Source organism: Hemitrygon akajei, chromosome 7 (assembly GCF_048418815.1).
Source record: "Hemitrygon akajei chromosome 7, sHemAka1.3, whole genome shotgun sequence".
Lineage (NCBI taxonomy): Eukaryota > Metazoa > Chordata > Chondrichthyes > Myliobatiformes > Dasyatidae > Hemitrygon > Hemitrygon akajei.
In genome coordinates this window covers 134,318,788-134,342,531 of record NC_133130.1, presented here as the reverse complement: position 1 = coordinate 134,342,531, position 23,744 = coordinate 134,318,788, and the positions used below count along the sequence as shown (strand labels likewise).

Below are 23,744 nucleotides of genomic sequence, written 5' to 3'. Positions count from 1 at the left end.
TTTTTTCTCTCTCTCTCTGTCCATCACTCTGCCTGTTCTCCATCTCCCTCTGGTGCTCCCTCCTCCCCCTTTCTTCCTCCCGAGGCCTCCCATCCCATGATCGTTTCCCTTCTCCAGCTCTGTATCACTTTCGCCAATCACCTTTCCAGCTCTTAGCTTCATCCCACCCCTTCCGGTCTTCTCCTATCATTTCGCATTTCCCCTTCCCCCCACTACTTTCAAATTTCTTAGTATCTTTCCTTTCAGTTAGTCCTGACGAAGGGTCTTGGCCCGAAACATCGACAGTGCTTCTTCCTATAGATGCTGCCTGGCCTGCTGTGTTCCACCAGCATTTTGTGTGTTGTTTGAATTTCCAGCATCTGCAGATTTCCTCATGTATACACCCTTCATTCTTCTGAATTCCAGTGAATACGGGCCCAGAGCCAACAAGCATTCTTCATATGACAAGCCATTCAATCCTGGAATAATTTATGTGAAGTTCCTTTAAACCCTCTGCAGTTTCAGCACATTCTTTCTAATATAAGGTGCCCAAAACTGCTCACAATAATCCAAGTGAGGCCTCACTAGTGCTTTATAAAGTCTCAACATTACATCCTTGTTTCTATATTCTAGTCCTCTTGAATGAACACTAACATTGCATTTGCTTTCTTCACCACAGATTCAACCTGCAAATTAACCTTTAAGGAATCCTGCACAAAGACTCTCAAGTTCCTTTGCTCCTCAGCGTTTTGTATTTTCTATCCATTTAGAAAATAGTCTACCCTTTCATTTCTTCTGTCAAAGTACATGACCATACACTTCCCGACACTTCAGTCCAGCTGCCAGCTCTGTACCCATTCTCTTAATGTGTCTAACTCTTTCTGTAGCCTCTCTACTCCCTTAAAATTACCTGCCCCTCCACCTATCTTCAACTCCAGTCACAGATCACTCCATCACATTAAGAATCTAGTGGATTACACAGAAAATTCAAACAAAATCAGCAACAGTGGTGTTCAAACAACAGGAGTCAAGAGTCACACGGCAAGGGAACAGGCCCTTCAGCCCAACTCTGCAATGCTGACTAAGCTACCTAGTTGAGCTAACCATGGTAGCATAGTGGTTAGTGCGAAGCTATTACAGCGAGGTGCACTCCAGAGTTCAGAGTTCAATTCTGGTGCCATCTTGTACGGAATCCCCGTGTGGGTGGATTTTTCAGGGTGCTCTGGTTTTCTTCCACCATCCAAAGATGTACTGGGTGGGTTAATTGTCCTGTGATTAGGTCAGAGTTAATAGGGCTTGGCAGGGGTCGCTGGGGCGGCGTGGCTCAAGGGGCCAGGAGCACCTACTATACGTCATATTGCTAAATTTTTTTAAAGTCCCCAAGTGCCTGCAATTAGTCCAAATCACTCCAAACATTCCCTATCTATGCATCTGTCTAGATGTCTTTTAGATGTGCTAACTGTACTTGCCACTGGTAGCTCACTTCATTCACCCACCACTTACTGTGTGGAAAATAAAAGAGCTGTAGGAATAATTTCAGTCATAGTTTCCCACTGGAAAGCATTTTGAAAGGCATGCAGTTTATCAGTTTTATGAAAACTGTGATTATTAATACAAACCATAAAAATATCTGTTATTACCTAATGAGTTCCAGTTCAATCTTCTATAACCTGAGCGAATAACTCGCTGGAGCTCCAGGATATGATCTATCAAAAGATTAGTCTCTGCTGTATTTAACGAATCCATCAGTTTTTGGTAGCGATTCAGCATGTTCCACAATCCAGTGATGTACCTGGACACCAACATAACAAATGAGCATTCCAGTAACATGGGAGAGAAGGACAAGACCCCTGAGTCAGGTGACAGCAAGAGCACCAGACAGCAACATGACTTGGAGTTTGGGTTCATGCTCAACAGCAAACACTCAAGTTTATGGATCTAGATTCAGGAAGAGCTGTAGACAATAGACAATAGGTGCAGGAGTAGGCCCTTTGGCCCTTCAAGCCAGGACAGCCATTCATTGTGATCATGGCTGATCATCCATAATCAGTACCCCGTTCCTGCCTTCCTCCCCATATCCCTTGACTCCGCTATCTTTAAGAGCTCTATCTAACTCTTTCTTGAAAGTATCCAGAGTATTGGCCTTCACTGCCTTCTCAAGCAAAGCATTCCACAGATCCACAACTCTCTGGGTGAAAAAGTTTTTCCTCAACTCCGTTCTAAATGGCCTACCCCTTATTCTTGAACTGTGGCCTTTGGCTCTGGACTCCCCCAACATTGGGAACATGTTTCCTGCCTCTAGCGTGTCCAATCCCTTAATAATCTTATATGTTTCAATCAGATCCCCTATCATCCTTCTAAATTCCAATGTATACAAACCCAGTCGCTCCAATCTTTCAACATATGACAGTCCTGCCATCCTGGGAATTAACCTCGTGAACCTAAACTGCACTCCCTCAATAGCAAGAATGTCCTTCCTCAAATTTGGAGACCAAAACTGCACACAATACTCCAGGTGTGGTCTCACCAGGGCCCTGTACAACTGCAGAAGGACGTCTTTGCTCCTATACTCAACTCCCATTGTTATGAAGGCCAACATGCCATTAGCTTTCTTCACTGCCTGCTGTACCTGCATGCTTACTCTCAGTGACTGATGAACAAGGACACCTAGGTCTCGTTGTACTTCCCCTTTTCCTAACTTAGTAATCTGCCTTCCTGCTCTTGCCACCAAAGAGGACAACCTCACATTTATCCACATTAAACTGCATCTGCCAAGCATCTGCCCACTCACCCAACCTGTCCAAGTCACCCTGCATAACTTAATTTGTACTAGCACAAATCAAATCTTTCATTCAATAGTGTCCCCATCTGCTCTCTTAGCCTGCAGATCCTAAAGAACTATTTTAAAGAAATACAAGATATATACATGAATATGGAGGAATGTGTACTATGTACGGACCGAAGAGATTCAGTTGAATTTGACATCATGGTTTTTGGCAAAGACATCAGGGACAAAAGGACCTGTAACTGTACTTTACTGTTCTGTATGGTTCTTCCCAGTGTCTTTGCTAATATTTAGTCCTCAAACAATGTCAAGTTCTATGAAAGGTTATCAACAGAAAGTTTAATTCTGTGTCTCTTTCCTGATTATACCTGACCTATTATAAATAAAACCATTATTACTTCACTTTCTCCTACAGTTCACTCTCCTTCCCTATCAGATACCTTCTTCTCTAGCCCTTTACCTTTCCCAACCACCCGACTTCCCTCATCACCTTCCAGCTAGCCTCCTTCCCGCCCCCCATATCCACCCCTCTCTAGGTCTTCTAATATTCAATAGGTTTCAATGACATACTCCTCATTCTTCTAAACTACAGTGAGTACAGGACCAGAGCCATCAAATGTTCCTCATACATTAACTCTTTCATTCCCAGAATTATTCTCATGAATCTTCTCTGGATCCTCAGCAATGCCAACACACCTTTTCTTTGATATGGGGCTCAGAACTGCTCACAATACAAGCACATGACCATACACTTCCCTACACCATATTCCATCTGCTACTTCTTTGCCATTCTCCTAATCTGTCTAAAACCTTCTGCTGACTCTGTTTCCTCAACTGTACCTATTCCTCCATGTATCTTCATATCATTGCAAACGACCAAAAAGCCATCAATTCAGTCATCCAAATCCTTGACATATAACATAAAAAGAATTAGTCCCAACACAGACCCCTGTGGGAAAATCACAAGTCACCAGCAGCCAACTAGAAAAGGCCCCGTTTATTCCCACTCTTTCTCTCCTGCCAGTCAGCCAATCTGCTATCTATGCTAGTATCTTTCTTGGAAAACCATGGCACTTATCTTGTTAAGCAGCCTCATGTGTGCCACCTTGGCAAAAGCCTTCTGAAAATCTAAATAAACAACATTCGCTGAATATCCTTTGTCTGTCCTGCCTGATATTTCCTCAGAATTCCAACAGATTTGTCAAGCAAGATTTCTTCAGGCAAGAAAACCATGCTAACTTTTCTTCTATTTTGTCATGAGCCTCCAAGTAGGCTGAAACCTCACCCTTAGTAACAGGCTCCAACATCTTTCCAACTACTGAAGTCAGGCTAACTGGCCTATAATTTCCTTTCTCCTGCCTCCCTCCTTTCTTAAAGAGTGGAGTGACATTTACAATTTTCCAGTCCTCCGGAACCATTCCAGAATATAGTAATTCTGGCAAGATCACTACTAATGCCTCCACAGTCCCTTCAGCTACCTCTATCGGAATCCTGTGGCATTATCTTTCTGACCCAGGTGACTTATCTACTTACAGACCTTTCAGCTTCCTTCTTAGTAATAGCAACTACACTCATTTCTGCTCCTGAATTCCTAACAATATGTCATCCACAGTGAAGACTGATGCAAAATACTTATTACGTTTGTCCGCCATATCGTTGTCCCCCATTACTATCACTCCAGTGTCATTTTCCAGTGGTGCGATATCCACTCTCTAGAAAGAACAGCCCAAATTTTCTTAATCAGCCCAAAGTTTCTTAATAGCTCATACCTTCTAGTTGAGATAGCATACTGGCAAACTTCCTCTGCATTCTCTCCACATCCTTCCTATAATGGGGCAACTGGAACTGCACAGTCTGACTACATTTTATATAGATGGAGCATGACTTCATGCAGTGGTTAGCGAAACACTATTACAGTGCAAGCTGTAAGATTGCAGGTTCAATTCCCACCGCCGTCTGTAAAGAGTTTGTATGTTCTCCCCTTGACCAAGTGGGTTTCCTCCGGGCTCTCCACTTTCCTCCCACATTCCAAAAATATAAGGTTAGGGTTAGTGAATTTGAGCATGCTACATTGATGCCTGAAGCATGGCAAAACTTGTGGGCTGCCCAGCACAACTCTTGCTGATTTGATTTGATGCAGACAGTTTCTCAAACTGTACGCTTCAATATATATGTGACAAATAAATCTAATCTTTAATCTTTTTAATCTTTACTCAACACCCCTACCAATGAAGGCATGTCATACACTTTCTTTTCCATCTTATCTACTTGTGTTGCCACTTTCAGTGAAATCTGGACCTGAATCCCAAGATCCCTCTGTATCTCAATATTATAAGGATATACCATTAACTGTATTGCCTTGTGGCCAAGCGGTTAAGGCACTTGTCTAGTGATCTGAAGGTCGCTAATTCGAGCCTTGGCTGAGGCTGCATGTGTGTCCTTGAGCAAGGCACTTAACCACACGTTGCTCTGCGACGGCACCAGTGCCAAGCTGTATGGGTCCTAATGCCCTTCCCTTGGACAACATCGGTGGCGTTGAGAGAGGAGACTTGCAGCTTGGGCAACTGCCAGTCTTCCATAAAACCTTGCCCAGGCTTGCACCCTGGAAACTTACCAAGGCACAAATCCATGGTCTATCGAGACTAACGGAGGCCTACACTTACCATTAACTGCATACTTCTTTCATTTGATCTCTGAAAGTGCAACACCTCATACTTGCCTGGATTATACTTCATCTGTCACTTCTCTGTCCATACCTGCAACTGATCTATTTCCTGCTATATTCTTTGATAGTCCTTTACATTGTCCACAACTCCACCAATCTTAGTGTTAGTTGCAACCTTGCTAATCTACACCTGCACCCCAAATCATTGATATATATCATAATGACAGAGATCCCATCACTGATCCTTGCAGAATACCACTGATCACAGACCTCCAGCCAAAGTAACAGTCTTCTACCTCTACTCTATCTGCTGTGGGCAAGCTGGTCCTGAATCTAAAGATGCAATTTACCATGCATCTCTATCTTCTGAATCAGCCTACTGTCAAATGCTTTACTAAAATCCATGAAGATAACATTGAGTGCTTTACATCCAAACACCTTTGTCAGCTCCTCAAAAAAAACTTAGTCAAGTTCATAAGGCATGACCTGCCCTGCACAAAGCCATGCTACATGCAAATACATACATGTGTGAAACCTCTTTCTGTATCTACGGGAAGGAGAGCTTTGCCCCTTCAATTATGGAGGGCATTGAGAGCATCTAGAAATTTGTATTGACCAAACAGTTCTGATGATCAAAGACAGCAACTGTAAGGATTTGAAAATTATTTAATTTAACTATTGACTTGTACATTTAGTTATCTTATTTATCATACCTGAGGAACTTTTGTTCTTGTAGAGCCACATTTCTGGCTAGCTGAGGTATTTGAAATCCCAACTGCTCCATGTACTTGGATTCCATGATAATTTCTTCCAGTTCTGGGGCAAAATTCACTTCATATTGACAATTAATGTCAAGCAATTCATCCTGAACAGCCATATTCTGCATTGAAAAACAAATCTACAGATGAGATATCAGCAGATGGAAAGCTTAGAACATAGAACAGTACAGTACAGGAACAGGCCCTTGGCCTCACAATGTTATGCCAAACAAAAACTAATCTCTTCTGCTTACACAATGTTACATTTCCTTCCATCTTCCTCATATTCATGTGCCTATCTAAATGTCTCTCAAAAGCCTCTAATGTATTTCCATTACCACCATACCAGGCAACGCATTCCAGACATCCAAGACTCTGTGTAAAAAAACATTCCCCTCACAACCTCTTTGAACCTATCCCCTCTCACCATAAATGCATGCTGTCCAGTATTAGACATTTCAGCCTTGGGGAAATGAAATTGTCTCTCTCCTCTATTATTACGTGCCGCATTGTATGATGTAGGTGATCATGGTCCCATGACCATGGTGGTTCTTGGCAAATTTTCCTACAGAAGTGGTTTACCATTGCTGCCTTCTGGAGAGTGTCCTTACAAGACTAGTGAGCCCAGTCATCATCGATCATCTTCAGAGATCGCCTGTGGTCGCATAACCAGGACTCGTGATATGCATCAGCTGCTCATATGATCATCTAGTAGCTGCTTCATGGCTTCATGTGACCCTGCCTTGCCCAAGGATGACCTGTAGGCTAGCAGAGGGAAGGAGTGCCTTATGCTTCCTTTGGTAGAGATGTATCTCCACCCCACCACCTGCCTACTGTACCCATGCCTCACATAATCTTAAAAACCTCTATCAGATTTCCCCTCAGCCTGTGCCAATCCAGTGAAAAGACTTGGCCTTTAATCACAGGGTCATTGGGGTAAATCTGTCATAAGGTTCCTCTCTCAAAAGTGAGTAGATTACTAGGACAAAACTGTCTAGGAGAAAACTATATGTCAAAATTCCTACTTTTGTGGCAGGAACTGTCTTGACCTTACAGCAGGATGGATTTGCTTGTAGTGTGGAGATTGATGGTATATGTCCTCAACAGAAACAAACACTCAAAATTATTGTCCAGCTAAATTGAAACAATTTCCACACATTTCTAAATTCTTCTACAAATTCAAATAACTCTAATTTCAAATTAGTAATCAGTAATTGGAGTAATTGACCAAAGCCGTGAAGTGGACTTCTTTGCTGATGAAGAACCCCTGAAAGTTGTCAACAGAAGATCTACATTCCCTTCATAAAGTTAAAAGCTATACTCCTATGAAGTTTAACTATTCACATGGCAGTATCTCAATGAAGGTTCCTTTAGGTTGTTATAGCCAGGGTGGTAATAGGGATAAGCTACCATTACCTATTAAGTGCACCCAATGGTGTGCATTTCAAATAGCCTCTGACAGCCAAGACCAGTTCCTGGCCTTACAGTACATGTGGCTAAGCTACTAAGCCTGATGGAAACATTTCTACTGACAGGAGAAGGGGCATCTCAAAACAAGTCACTATGGGCAGATGGGGTTCGTCAGCTCATCTAGGAGAAGGAAAACTCTGATCTCAAACCTCTGCTGCCTTGTGGCTACACCCACTTATGGGGAAGACTTCAGGAGTAAATCCCAAGGGAAAAATCCAGAGCAGATATCCCTAAGGCAGTGCTACATTGAGTTCAACATAGATTGGCAACTTCTGCGACACTAATGGTGCCAACCTGTATCGGTCTCTTCTGTTCCTCTGGGTTCATTAGCTGGTGGAGAGGGGGAGCTTGCTACATGAGCAACAGCTTGCTCTCCATATTGTACTGCCCTGCCTTTGCATATCTAGTCATCTAGGCTGCAACTTCCATGGTTGACCCTGACCAACGGAGGCCTCAGACATCAAGCAGCAAAATCAATCCCACATTAATGGCAATGCACAATATTTAACTACAGTCAGGTAGCTTCACTTGGTGCAAAAAGCAAACTGCAGCAGGGACTCTGAGTCAAGCAGCTTCTAGGTACTCACTTCAGCTTGAGACCCTGTTCCAGCATCCACTGTCCCTAGCTTTGCCTGCTGTTAAACGACAGTGTGCATGAAAAGGGCTGAAGAAAGTGACAAATCAGTGCTGTCCTGGATTTCAGAACCCAGCATTTATGCTCCTTTTCTCTCTATAACCAATGCATTAATTCTAACCCAAGGACAACAAAGCATATGACATTTCCCACAAGCCTGTTTGTCTTCTGTCTGAGAAATGCCAGTTCAGTGCTCAGCTTTGTGCTGACCTGAATTCCATTTGAGCTAAAATCAGAAATGCAGGATAAATGCAGGTCAAGCTAAATCTATGGAAAGAGAAACAGTCAACATTAACAGTAGCAAAGGCCTTTTATCAGAACCGAGGGAAAGGAAAATAAGTTGGTTTACATGGTAGAGGAGGTGGGAGAAGCCAAAGGTAATACCTGATACTGTACAGTCTTATCTGGCTAATGCTGTACAGTCCAGGTGATACTATACAGTCAGTGGTCTGGGTGATACTGTACTGTCTGTAGTCTAGGTGTTACCATACAGTCTGCATTGAACTGTACAGACTGGGTGATCTTGTACAGTGTGGTCTGTGTGGTACTGTACAGTCTGTGGTCTGGGTGATACTCTACAGTCTAGGTGATACTGTACAGCTGGTATGAGTGATACATTACAGTTTCGTCTGGGTAATACTGTACAGTCTCATCTGGGTGGTACAGTACAGTCTCGCCTGGGTGATACTGCACAGTCTCGTCTGGGTGGTACTGCACAATCTCGCCTGGGTGGTACGGTACAGTCTCGCCTGGGTGATACAGTACAGTCTCGCCTGGATGATACGGTACAGTCTCGTTTGGGTGATACGACATAGTCTCGTCTGGGTGATACCGCACAGTCTCATCTGGGTGATATGGCACAGTCTCGTCTGGGTGGTACGGTACAGTCTCGCCTGGGTGATACCTCACAGTCTCGCCTGGGTGGTACGGTACAGTCTTGCCTGGGTGATATGGCACAGTCTCGCCCGGGTGATACGGTATAGTCTCGTCTGGGTGGTACCGCACAATCTCGCCTGGGTGATACGGTACAGTCTCGCCTGGGTGATACCGCACAGTCTCGCCTGGGTGGTACAGTACAGTCTCGCCTGGGTGATACGGTACAGTCTCGTCTGGGTGGTACTGTAATTCTCACCTGGGTGATACCGCACAGTCTCATCTGGGTGATACGGTACAGTCTCGCCTGGATGATACGGTACAGACTTACCGGGGTGATACCGCACAGTCTCACCTGGGTGATAAGGCACAGTCTCGCCTGGGTGGTATGGTACAGTCTCGCCTGGGTGATACGGTACAGTCTCGTCTGGGTGGTACTGTAATTCTCACCTGGGTGATACCGCACAATCTCGTCTGGGTGATATGGTACAGTCTCGCCTGGATGATACGGTACAGTCTCGCCTGGGTGATATGGTACAGTCTCACTGGGGTGATACCGCACAGTCTCGCCCGGGTGATACGGTATAGTCTCGTCTGGGTGGTACCGCACAATCTCGCCTGGGTGGTACGGTACAGTCTCGCCTGGGTGGTACGGTACAGTCTCGCCTGGGTGATACCGCACAGTCTCGCCTGGGTGGTACGGTACAGTCTCGCCTGGGTGATACGGTACAGTCTCGTCTGGGTGGTACTGTAATTCTCACCTGGGTGATACCGCACACTCATCTGGGTGATACGGTACAGTCTCGCCTGGATGATACGGTACAGACTCGTCTGGGTGGTACTGTACAGTCTCGCCTGGGTGATACGGTATAGTCTCGCCTGGGTGGTACCGCACAGTCTCGTCTGAGTGGTACCGCACAGTCTCATCTGGGTGATACGGTACAGTCTCGCCTGGATGATACGGTACAGACTTACCGGGGTGATACCGCACAGTCTTGCTTGGGTGATACCGCACAGTCTCACCTGGGTGATAAGGCACAGTCTCGCCTGGGTGGTACGGTACAGTCTCGTCTGGGTGGTACTGTACAGTCTCGCCTGGGTGATACGGTATAGTCTCGCCTGGATGATACGGTACAGACTTACCGGGGTGATACCGCACAGTCTTGCTTGGGTGATACTGCACAGTCTCACCTGGGTGATAAGGCATAGTCTCGCCTGGGTGGTACGGTACAGTCTCGCCTGGGTGATACGGTACAGTCTCGTCTGGATGGTACTGTAATTCTCACCTGGGTGATACCGCACAATCTCGTCTGGGTGATATGGTACAGTCTCGCCTGGATGATACGGTACAGTCTCGCCTGGATGATATGGTACAGTCTCACTGGGGTGTTACCGCACAGTCTCGCCTGGGTGATACGGTACAGTCTCGTCTGGGTGGTACTGTACAGTCTCGCCTGGGTGATACGGTATAGTCTCGCCTGGGTGGTACCGCACAGTCTCGCCTGGGTGATACGGTACAGTCTCGTCTGGGTGATACCGCACAGTCTCGCCTGGGTGATATGGTACAGTCTCGCCTGGATGATACCGCACAGTCTCGTCTGGGTGGTACGGCACAGTCTCGCCTGGGTGGTACGGCACAGTCTCGCCTGGGTGATACCGCACAGTCTTGCCTGGGTGATACGGTACAGTCTTGTCTGGGTGATACTGTAATTCTCACCTGGGTGATACCGCACAGTCTCATCTGGGTGATACGGTACAGTCTCGCCTGGATGATACGGTACAGTCTCACCGGGGTGATATCGCACAGTCTCGCCTGGGTGATACCGCACAGTCTCGCCTGGGTGATACGGTACAGTCTCGCCTGGGTGATACGGCACAGTCTCGCCTGGGTGATACCGCACAGTCTCATCTGGGTGATACGGTACAGTCTCGCCTGGGTGATACGGTACAGTCTCGCCTGGGTGATACCGCACAGTCTCATCTGGGTGATACGGTACAGTCTCGCCTGGGTGATACGGCACAGTCTCGCCTGGGTGATACCGCACAGTCTCATCTGGGTGGTACGGTACAGTCTCGCCTGGGTGATACGGCACAGTCTCGCCTGGGTGATACCGCACAGTCTCGCCTGGGTGATACGGTACAGTCTCGCCTGGGTGGTACGGTACAGTCTCGCCTGGGTGATACGGTACAGTCTCGCCTGGGTGATACCGCACAGTCTCACCTGGGTGATACCGCACAGTCTCGCCTGGGTGGTACGGTACAGTCTCGCCTGGGTGATACCGCACAGTCTCGTCTGGGTGATACGGTACAGTCTCGCCTGGGTGATACCGCACAGTCTCGTCTGGGTGATACGGTACAGTCTCACCTGGGTGATACCGCACAGTCTGGGTGATGTGGTATTGTCTGGTTTGTGTAATACTGTACAGTCTCATCTGGCTGATACTGTACAGTCTGGTCTGAGTGATACTGCACAGTCTGGGTGATGTGGTACCATCTGGTCCGTGTAATACAGTACAGTTTTGTCTGAGTGATACCGTGCAGTCTGGGTGATACTGTACAATCTGGTATGGCTGATACTGTACAGTCTGGTCTCTTGGGACCTGCCGAATAGACCAGAGTACACCAGTGAGGGAAATGGGAAAGAAAAAGAGTGGAGAAGAATAGTGAGAACAAATGATCAATCCTGATACAAACAGAAAGCAGGAACAAACTTCCTTAAGTTTGAATTCTGCATTATAGATGAGGTGATGTTCCTCCATCATTTCAACAGGAAAGAAGGGATTTGGGCCTAATATAACCAAATGGGATTTGCATAGATAGACAGCCAATCAGCATGGATGAGTCGGGGCTGTTTCTCTGCTGTATTACTCTTAAGGCTCTAACACTGAACATCATTGTGTGATACTGTATATCACATTACATATCACATTGTGTGATTGTGGCCACAGAGAACAAGGTCAAAGAGGGAATTAGAAAGTAAATTAAAATACCTAGCAACCATAAAAACTATTTGTTTCCACAGATACAGCCTGTCCCACTAAATCTTGCCAGTATTTTCTATTTTTATTTCAGGCTGTTTTATTCCCATTTAGGAACTAATTTAACTGCTCAAACTCAATTTTAGAATGGGACAATCTCTTAAAATCCAATAAAAGACAATCTCTTCAAATCAATTTTAGAATGGGACAATCTCTTAAAATCCAATCAATCCTAGTGAAATAAAAATTGTGCTTACACAGCAAAACTTAGTTGTCATACTAATATCTTGGAAGTGAATATTTCTTTTAAAATGGAATTGTTCTAATATTAATCATAAAAAAAAACACCCACCAACTTTCCAAACTTACTGGATCGATGTGAACCAAACTTGCTAAATTGGCCTCTGCTGTATTAATCCTGACAAGCAGGCTTTGCTTCAATAGAACATGCAACTTTGTATTTATCTCACTTTGCCAGTGTTCGTACAATTTATCTTCATAGGCTTTCATCCTCTTTGCCACCTCCAGGTATTTTGCTTTGGTCTAGAAAGTAAATAATTTCATGTTAGAATTCACTTCATATTTCTTGCAACAAACACAATGGAGACTACAGAATTCAAACATGTTATTTGGCCCAACACATCTATGCCAACCAGTGAGAACCCATCCATATTAACCCAATACTCATCATTTGGTCCACGTTGATCTTTGCACAAGCTACTCTTGTGCTCATCTTGAGACTTAAGTGGTGCCAGTGACTCCGTTTCGACCACTCCCAAGAAGAGCACTCCAGCTATTCACTGTTCTCTGGGTGAAGAAGGTCCCCCTCATCACCTCTCCAAGTCTCTTCACCTTATGTCCTCCCTTTTCGTTTACCTCTGATATGGGGAAAGGTTTCCTGCAGTCTACCCTATCTATACCACGCATTGTCTTTTATACTCCAATTGTGTGCTCCCTCTCTTTACCCCCTCTGCTCCAGGGAAAGCACACCAGGCCTCTCCAGTCTTTCACAGAGTCATAAACTGACAAGAAGGTACAACACAGAAACAGGCCAGTCAGCCCATCTGAGCTGTGCCAAACCATTTAAACTGCCTATTCACATCGGCCTCCATTGGGACCATAGACCTCCATACCTCTACCATCACTGTACCTATCCAAACTTCTCTTAACTCATTGCCTCTGGTTGTAGTCCCATCCAAACTCAGTGGAAAAAGCATGCTTGCATTTACCCTATCTTTATCCCTCATAATTTTGTATACCTCTATCAAATTTCCTCTTAATCTTCTATGTTCCAAGAAATAAAGTCCTAACCTATTCAATCATTCCTCATAACTCAGGTTCTCCAGATCAGGCAACATCCTTGTAAATTTTCACTGTAGTCTTTCAACCTTACTTACACCCTTCCTGTTGACAGGTGAACTAAACTGCACACAATACTCCATATTAGGCATCATCAATGTCTTATACAACTTCAATATAAGATCTCATCACCAGTTCTCAAATCTTTGATTTATAAAGGCCAATGTACCAAAAGCTTTCCTTATGACCCTATCTATCCATGATGCCACTTTCAATTAATTATGGACCTGTATTTCCAGATACCTCTGTTCTACTGCACCCCTCAGTGCCCTACCATTCACTATGTTATACCTATCCTGGTTGGTCTCACCAAAGTGCAACACCTCACACCCGTCTGCATTAAATTTTCATCCACCATTTTTAGAACCATAGAACCATAGAACATTACAGCACAGAAACAGGCTTTTTGACCCTTCTTGGCTATGCCGAACTATTTTTCTGCCTAGTCCCACTGACCTGCACCTGGACCATATCCCTCCATACCCCTCTCATCCATGTACCTGTCCAAGTTTTTCTTAAATGTTAAAAGTGAGCCCGCATTTACCACTTCATCTGGCAGCTCATTCCACACTCCTACCACTCTCTGTGTGAAGAGGCTCCCCCTAATGCTCCCTTTAAACTTTTTCCCCTTCAACCTTAACCCATGTCCTCTGGTTTTTTTTCTCCCCTAGCCTCAGTGGAAAAAGCCTGCTTGCATTCACTCTATTTATACCCATCATAATTTTATATACCCCAACAAGTCTCCCCTCATTCTTCTATGCTCCAGGGAATAAAGTCCTAACCTATTCAACCTTTCTCTGTAAGTCCGTTTCTCAAGTCCCGGCAACATCTTTGTAAACCTTCTCTGCACTCTTTCAACCTTATTAATATCCTTCCTGTAATTTGGAGATCAAAACTGCACACAATACTCCAAATTTGGCCTCACCAATGCCTTATCCAACCTCACATTAACATTCCAACTCTTATACTCAGTACTCTGATTTATAAAGGCCAATGTACCAAAAGCTCCCTTTACTACCCTATCTACCTGTGATGCCTCTTTTAGGGAATTTTGTATCTGTATTCCTAGATCCCTCTGTTCTACTGCACTCCTCAGTGCCCTACCATTTACCTTGAATGTTCTACCTTGGTTTGTCTTTCCAATGTGCAATACCTCACACTTGTCTGCATTAAACTCCATCTGCCATTTTTCAGCCCATTTTTCCAGCTGGTCCAGATTCCTCTGCAAGCTTTAAAAACCTTCCTCACTGTCCACTACACCTCCAATCTTTGTATCATCAGCAAATTTGCTGATCCAATTTACCATATTATCATCCAGATCATTGATATAGATGAGAAATAACAATGGACCCAGCACTGATCCCTGTGGCACACCACTAGTCACAGGCCTCCACTCAGAGAAGCAATCTTCCACTACCACTCTCTGACTTCTCCCATTGAGCCAATGCCTAATCCAATTTACTACCTCACCATGTATACCTAGCAACTGAATCTTCCTAACTAACCTCCCATGCGGGACCTCGTCAAAGGCCTTACTGAAGTCCATGTAGACAACATCCACTACCTTCCCTTCATCCACTTTCCTTGTAACCTCCTCAAAAAACTCTAATAAATTTGTTAAACATGACCTACCATGCACAAAGCAGTGTTGACTCTCCCTAATAAATCCCTGTCTATTTAAATACTTGTAGATCCTATCTCTTAGTACTCCTTCCAATAATTTACCTACTACCAACATCAAATTTACCAGCCTATGATTTCCCGGATTACTTTTAGAGCCTTTTTTAAACCACGGAACAACATGAGCTATCCTCCAATCCTCCGGCACCTCACACGTAGATACCGACATTTTAAATATATCTGCCAGGGCCCCTACAATTTCAACACTAGTCTCCTTCAAGGTCCGACGGAATACCCTGTCAGGTCCTGGAGATTTATCTACTCTGATTTGCCTCAAGATAGCAAGCACCTCCTCCTCTTCAATCTGTATAGGTTCCATGACCTCACTACTTGTTTGCCTTATTTCCATTGACTCCATGCCAGTTTGCTTAGTAAATACAGATGCAAAAAACCCATTTAAGATCTCCCCCATTTCTTTTGGTTCTATACATAGCCGACCACTCTGATGTTCAAGAGGACCAATTTTATCCCTTACTATCCTTTTGCTCTTAATATACCCGTAAAAGCTCTTTGGATTATCCTTCACCTTGACCGCCAAAGCTACCTCATATCTTCTTTTAGCTCTCCTGATTTCTTTCTTAAGTATTTCTTTGCACTTTTTATACTCCTCAAGTACCTTATTTGCTCCCTGCTTCCTATACATGTCATACATCTCTCTCTTCTTCTTTATCAGAGTTCCAATATCCCCAAAAACCCAAGGTTCCTTATTCTTATTCACTTTGCCTTTAATCCTGACAGGAACATACAAACTCTTCACTCTCAAAATTTCTCCTTTGAAGGCCTCCCACTTACCAACTACATCCTTGCCAGAGAGCAACCTGTCCCAATCCATGCTTTTTAGATCCTTTCTCATTTCTTCAAATTTGGCCTTTTTCCAGTTTAGAACCTCAACCCGAGGACCAGATCTATCTTTATCCATGATCAAGTTGAAACTAATGGCGTTATGATCACTGGAACCAAAGTGTTCCTCTACACACACTTCCATCACGTGTCCTAATTCGTTTCCGAATACAAGATCTAATATTGCATCCTCTCTAGTTGGCACCTCTATATATTGATTTAGAAAACTTTCCTGGACACATTTTACAAACTCTAACCAGTCTAGACCTTTAACAGTATGGGAGTCCCAATCAATATGTGGAAAATTAAAATCCCCAACTATCACAACTTTATGTTTCCTGCAGTTGTTTGCTATCTCTCTGCAGATTTGCTCCTCCAATTCTCGCTGACTATTGGGTGGTCTATAATATAACTCCTTTAATGTGGTCATACCTTTCCTGTTTCTCAGCTCCACCCATATGGCCTCGGTAGACAAGCCCTCTAATCTGTCCTGCTTCAGCACTGCTGTAACATTTTCCCTGACTAGCAATGCCACCCCCCCCCCCCCCACCCTTCATCCCTCTGCCTCTATCACATCTGAAACATTGGAACCCTGGAACATTAAGCTGCCAGTTCTGCCCCTCCTGTAGCCAAGTTTCACTAATGGCTACAACATCATAATTCCACGTTTCAATCCACGCCTTCAGCTCATCAGCCTTCCCCACAATATTCCTCACATTGAAATAGACACACCTCAGAAGATTATTACCACCACACACAACTCTATTTGTGACTTTGCATAAAACTTCAACATCATTTATTTTCACCCCCACTCTACTATCTACTCTGGCACTCTGGTTCCCATCCCCCTGCAAATTTAGTTTAAACACACTCCCCCCACCCCCCACTGCCCCCAATAGCACTAACAAACCTCCTGCAAGGATATTGGTCCCCCTGTAGTTCAGGTGTAACAGCCCATTTTTCCAGCTGGCTCAGATCCCAATGAAAACCATGACAGACTTCTTTGCTGTCTACTACAGCCTCAACCTTGGAGTCATCTGCAAATTTGCTGATCCAGTTAACCAGATTATCTTCCAGATCATTGATATAGATGACAATCAGACTAACTGGTCTATAGTTTTCTTTCTTCTGCTTCTCTCCCTTCCTGATGAGTGGAGTGACATTTGCCATTTTTCAGTCTTCCAGAACCATTCCAGAATGCAATGATTTTTGAAAGATCATTACCAATGCCTCCACAATCACTTCAGCTACCTCTTTTAGATCTCTGGGGTGTACTTATCTACCTTCAGACCGCTCAGTTTCCCAAAATCCTTCTCCCTATAGTGGTATCTTCACACATTTCATGCCCCAACACCTGGAATTTCCACCACACTGCTAGTGTCTTCCACAGTGAAGACTGATGCAAAATACTAATTCAGTTCATCTGCCATTTCCTTGTCCCCCCATTACTACCTCTTCATTATCATTTTCCAGTATTCCAATATGCACTCTTGTCTCTCTTTTACACTTTATGTGTCTTAAGAAATTTTTAGTATCCTCTTTAATATTATTGGCTAGTTTACTTTCGTATTCCATCTTTACCTTCTTAATGACTTTTTAGTTGCCTTCTGTTGGTTTTTGAAAGGTTCCCAATCCTCTAACTTCCCACTAATTTTTGCTCTATTATATGCCTTCTCTTTGGCTTTTATGTTGGCACTAACTTCTCTTATTAGCTACGGTTGTGTCATCTTTCCTTTAGAATAATTCTTCCTCTTTGAGATATATATATATATCCTGTGCCATCTCCATTACTGTAAATTCCAGTGTATAAGCCGAGAATTTGGCCCTAAATTTTGGTCCTAAAATTAGGGGGTCAGCTTATACACAGGGTGCCAACTTTGGAAAAACGAATACACAGAAGACAGGTTGTACTTATTGGCTGTTTTTGAGTCAAATTCGTTCCACTGTCGTCGCATGAATTCTTTGTATGATTTGTTTAAACTCACATCTAGTGGCTGGAGCACAGAGATCAAACCACCGGGGATGACTGTAATGTCTGTATTTTCAGCTTTCAATGCTGCTTTTGTCTCACCTGACAAGTGCGCTTCAAAGACATCCCAGACAAGTAGCGACTTTTCTTTCCTGAAACCTTTGGGACGTCGATGCTTCGTCCATCCAGCAGCGTTCTTGAACGTAAACAACACCCTGCGGGAATTTTCTGAGCAATCTTTGTTTTTTGTCTCAACACAAGATCACGTCTGTTCATAAATTGAGTGCACCAACTTCATGTAGTTTTGAAATTTTCGCTGACCTCACGGTGTTTTCCGGCCCATTTCAACGCTTGAACTCGAATGATTTCTCTGGTAACAACGTATCCGGACGATCACTGGTGATTCACCCACTCTAAAACTTTTTCTTCCAGTTCTGGCCACTGGCATGTTTTCCCGCAGTTTGCACATTTCGTCTCTGGCATTTCCCTCAGCGTGCCCTCTGCCTTTCTCCAGTCTCTCCCTTGTTTCTTGTTTATACTAAACTTCCTAGCAGCTGCAGAATTATTTGTTCCTTTAGCAAAATCAACAACCTTCAGCTTGAAGCCAGCATCATATCGCATTTGTTTTAATCTTTTGTACATGGCAGTCGCAAACTCAATACTGAGTAGACATACTGATCCCATCATCCCGTGTTATGTTTTAACGAGATTATGATGGGCGCTAAATGGTTTCACGGGGATTACAATTCTGAGGATTCTTTACCATTGGAGACCTAATCCAAAATTTCCCTCCCTGATTTATTTATTAAGAATTCGCTTATAATGCTCTACAATGTGTAGGCCTGTTTTCTTAGCAGGTATTGGTTCACAAAATTTCCCAGTTCTGAATCCAGCAAAGCTGAGTACCGGCATGTGAGATCTTGTGATCTTTTCTGGTTAAATCAAAAACCTCGACAAAAGGGGCCGGCTTATACAAAGGTAACATGAAAAAGTCATTTTTTTAACCTTGAAAATGGGGGGTCGGCTTATACTCCAGAATATACGGTAATTCCAGAAATTTCAGCCATTGCTGCTCTGCCATCATCCCTGCCAGTGTCTTTTCCAAACAATTCTGGCCAACACCTCTCTCATGCCTCTGTAATTCCCTTTACTCTACTGCAGGGGTGTCAAACTCATTTTAGGTCACGGGCCGGATTGAGCAAAATGCAGCTTCATGCGGGCCGGATCAGTCGGACGCGTGCGAACGCAGCTTTCGTTGCCTCCGTTTTTTCAGCCTGCTCTCATGTGTCTCAGTCTCTGCTATAACTACAAAGTGTTTCACTTTACAAATTCCGTTTCTTATGAAGAAGACTGCCGAGTAAGACTGCCGAATAAACACTAAAAACCCTGAAAACCTGGTACCTGAATAAACTCAGCATTAGCATATCATACGCCATAGGCGCTTCGATTACTGGGGCCAGCTTTAATAGTAATTAGATATTATCTCGCGGGCCAAAGATAATTCCACCGCGGGCCGGATTTGGCCCGCGGGCCTTGAGTTTGACTTATATGCTCTACTGTAATACTGATACACCTGACTTTAGCATCTCCTTCTCAAATTTCAGGGTGAATTCGATCATATTATGAGCACTGTCTCCAAGGGTTCTTTTACCTTAAGCCCTCTAATTAATTCTGTTTCATTGCACAACACCAACCCAGAATAGCTGATCCCCTAGTGGGCTCAACCACGAGCTGCTCTAAAAAGCCATCTCATAGGTACTCTAGAAATTCCCCCCCCCCCCCCCCGTAATGAAGCACCAACCTGATATTCCCAATCTGCCTGCATATTGAAGTCCCCCATGATTATTGTAACATTGTCCTTTTGGCATGTATTTTCTACCTCCCATTGTAATTTGTAGGCCACATCCTTACTACCGTTTGGGGGCCTGTATATAACTCCCATCAGGGTCTTTTTATCCTTGCAGTTCCTTAGCTCTATCCACAAAGATTCAGCACCTTCTGACCCTAAGTCACCTCTTTCCAATGATTTAATTACATTTTTTTACCAACAGAGCAACGTCACACCCTATGCCTTCCTGTCTGTTCTTTCGATACAATGCGTATCCTTGGACATTAAGCTCCCAGCTACAATCTTTCAGCCATGAGTCAGTGATGCCTACAACATCATCCCTGACAATCTGTAACTGTGCTGCAAGTTCATCCACCTTATTCCGTATACTGTGCACATTCAGAGATAACACCTTCAGTCCTGTATTCATCCTTTTCGATTTTGTTCACCTTTGATGCTGTAACTCATCCTATTCACTGCAATTTTGCCCTTCAACAGCCTCTCCTCACTACACATTCCCTCCGTTTGTAAACCAGCTACCTCATCTTCAGCACTACGATGCTTGTGCCTTTCCTACGATACTTCTTGCATTGAAATACATGCAGCTCAGGACTCTAGTCACACATGCTCTTTTGACTCCTTTCAGTTCCTAACTTTGGCTGCAGATTGTTAGAAGCTGCAGCCAGATGTAGTCTCATAGTTTTAGGTGTCAGGGACACTGGCAGTCTCCCTGTCTTCCCACATTCCCCAAGAGTAGCATAAAACTCTCCTGCCTGGCATCTCTACTACCCTAGCTGAGCAGATATAAAGAAGGGAGAGAAAAACTTAAACTTGTACTTTGCTTTTCTTCTCTGTCTGTGACTGAAATCTATCTTTGCAGAAGCCTCAAGGTCACCACTTTGCCACTGTCTACAGACAACAGTCACTGCTTTTTCCCCTGCCTTCCTTTAATTTGCTCTCAGGCAGTGGTCCTGATTGAAGTCCCCTCCTCTCAAAACTTCTAATGTCTGGATTGGCCACCTGTCAAAGTTTGTTTTTGCTGTACCAACCCGTTGTTGCCTTTTGTACTCAAGTAATAGACCTGACTGAAGTCCCCTCCTCTCAAAACTTCCACTGTCTGAATTGGCCGCTGGTAAAAGCTCTTTTGACAAGTTAGATGAGCATTCTAAACAAAAGCAGGATTACATTTAACTCAAGTAATTTCTTTCTAAGGTGGTCTCTGCCTGCCAGTCGCACACAGGAAAAGTGCCCATGAGTAACAGGCAGTGCCACAATCCAGCCAATACTTGTCAATCAAAACAATGCATATAGATCAGTAGGTGCAGGAAATGACTGGTCACTTCCCTTTGTTGGGATAGGCGACCCATAGGCAAAGGACGGAGAGCCAATCTATCCAGCTATACCTTTTATAACTTTATACACCTCAAACATAAAGGGTCTTCGGCCCAACTACTCCATGCCAACCACAGCATCATCGCTGCTAGTCCCAATCACCATGATCGGCCCATAAGCCACTAAGCCATTCAAACCATGTAGCTCCCAAATGACTCTTAAATGCTGCAATTGTACCCACCTCAACCACTTTATTAGATTACTCCTCAAATTCCGCTGCTCCAGGGAAAACAAGCCTAGCTGATCCAATCTTTCTCCATAATCAAAGTCCTTTATTCTCTATATTCTGGTGGACCTTCTCAACACCCTCTCTGGTGCAATCACACTGCTAGCTGAGTACAGTTCCAAGTCAGATGGTGTGACTGAAAGAAACATGCAGGAACTAGTATATCCATCCTCCTGCTGCCTTGACAGTAGCAGTAATAGTTTCAAAGGTGCCACTGAACCTTGGTGAGAGATTTGAACAAGGTGGATTGTGGATGATGGTTCCAATGATGGGTGGTTGGACGATTAGATGTTATGGGTTTAAAAAGGGAAGAGAATTAAAAGTGCCATAAGGAAAAATATTTGAACACAGCATGTGTTTGGAATCCAGAATGGACTGCCTTCAGGTGTAGTGGAGGCAGATTTAATCACAGCCTTCCAGAGGAAATTTTCAAAGGGTGTTGAAGGGAGTGAGTTGGCAGAGACACACTGGGTTAAATGAGCACCTTCTGCACAGTAAGTGTTCCATGAATCTGTATCTCTGTAAGTTAATGGTTTGACTTTATTCTTTTGAACAGAAAAGATTAAGGGGAGATTTGATAGAGGTATACAAAATTATGAGGGGTATAGGTGGGGTAAAAGCAAACAGACTTTTTCACTGATGGGTGGGACAACAACTAGAGGTCATGAGTTAAGGGTGAAAGGTGAAAAGTTTAAGAGAAACATGAGGAAAAACTTCTTCACCCAGAGGGTGATGAGACGGTGGAATGAGCTGTCAGTGCAAGTGGTGTAGGAAAGCTCAATTTCACCGTTTAAGAGAACTTTCCATGGGTACTTGGATGGTACGGATATGGAGGTCTAGGGTCCCAGTGAGGTGGATGGGAGTAGATATTTTAAATGATTTGGCATGGATTAGATGAGCCGCAGGACCCGTTTCTGTGCTGTACTTTTCTATGACTCTATAAATCAATTGGCCTCCATATTGTGAGAAAATGTGTAAATGTAAGAATAACATTGAAATAATTAACAGTGATACGATTAATAATCAATAAACCTTTGCTGTGTCACTTTGCCATCTGTTTAAGATATCTAAACTATTAAAATTTATGTCACAATATTTTACTCAAATAAACTTGCAGCACCAATATCTTAACGTAATTGCCTTCCAGTAGGAAAACGTCTGCCTTTGTTGACCCATGCACCTAATGATTAATATCCAAAGACTGAAGTCCAAAGTACTTACTGCTTTCCCCTGTTCACTTGCCAGCATCTCAGGCATGTCTTGAAAGTGAACGATGACGTGTTTAATTCGGTGAAAGAGGGAACGTTCCCAGTGAATGGCTCCAGAAACAGGAGGTTGATTCTTGGTCACGGGAGGATTATTTGCATTATTGGTGAACAGGCTGTTCATAATATCAACCTGTAAAAACAAGTCATCTATCAAAGACACTGAACATGAGAATATTAACATTGACAGAGGTTTGGCCACAGAAGAAAATAATTGAGAATCAGGGTCATTTTCAAACTGCCATCCAATCACCAGCAGGGTACAACATGGACCAATATCAAGACCCCAACTATTTACAAACCACATAAATGAGTTAGAAAGGAACTACTGTACCTGCACTGGAGACAGATTTGCTGCTTTTGAAGAGACCACAAAGAGCCTGCAAAGGGTAGAGCAAATCTTGGCAGAAGTATACTGGGAATTAGAAAAGCAGGGCACTATTTAAATGGAGATGACAGAATGCTGCGATGTAGAAGGAGATTGGTTTCTTGTACATGAATCAACAAATGCTAATAGTAGGGTCAGCAGGTAATCAAATGGCAAAAGGGTAGTCCTATTACTGGGGTGTAAATGGGACCACCCCTGGAGTGGAAAAGTTACTTATGTAGTGCCCTGGTTAACACTTTTACTGTTATGCTGTTGTGGCGGCCCGCACATGCGGGACTCGAACCGCCATCAGGAGCCGCGGGCAGACACACGGTAGCGCATTTGGAACTACCTGCTCGGGGCTGACCTTCTGGGGACAGTCTGACGTCACGTCCACCCCGCGGGTCACAGGGGCCCATGGGAGGGGAGATTTAAGCGCGCAATTTTGAATCAGTAAAGTCATTCTGAGTTCAGCTCTCTCTGCCTCCAATTGTTTTTTTAGTAGCGTGTTGCGCGCGACTACATTGGTGACCCCGAAGTCCCAGATGGTATCTGGAGCCGGCGACTCAGCGACCAGCCATGAGTTCGAGCAACTCGCACAGCATGGTCTCTCTGAAGCTCCTGACTTTCTGGGCCACTCAGCCCCACGTTTGGTTCGAGCAGGCTGAGGCCCAGT

The 23,744-nt window shown here is 44.1% G+C and overlaps 1 protein-coding gene across 1 annotated transcript in view; it reads right to left on the bottom strand.

Annotated features, from left to right (window-relative positions):
• The window catches only part of dnah10 (dynein axonemal heavy chain 10), a 281,462-nt gene that overhangs the window by 192,546 nt on the left and 65,172 nt on the right, over nucleotides 1-23,744 (bottom strand). Inside the window, exons 13-16 of the mRNA XM_073052027.1 lie at nucleotides 22,658-22,834; nucleotides 12,512-12,685; nucleotides 6,143-6,309; nucleotides 1,620-1,771 (exon numbers count right to left, since the gene is read on the bottom strand). Coding sequence (XP_072908128.1) covers nucleotides 1,620-1,771; nucleotides 6,143-6,309; nucleotides 12,512-12,685; nucleotides 22,658-22,834 — 670 coding nt within the window. The remainder of the gene's footprint in view (nucleotides 1-1,619; nucleotides 1,772-6,142; nucleotides 6,310-12,511; nucleotides 12,686-22,657; nucleotides 22,835-23,744) is intronic.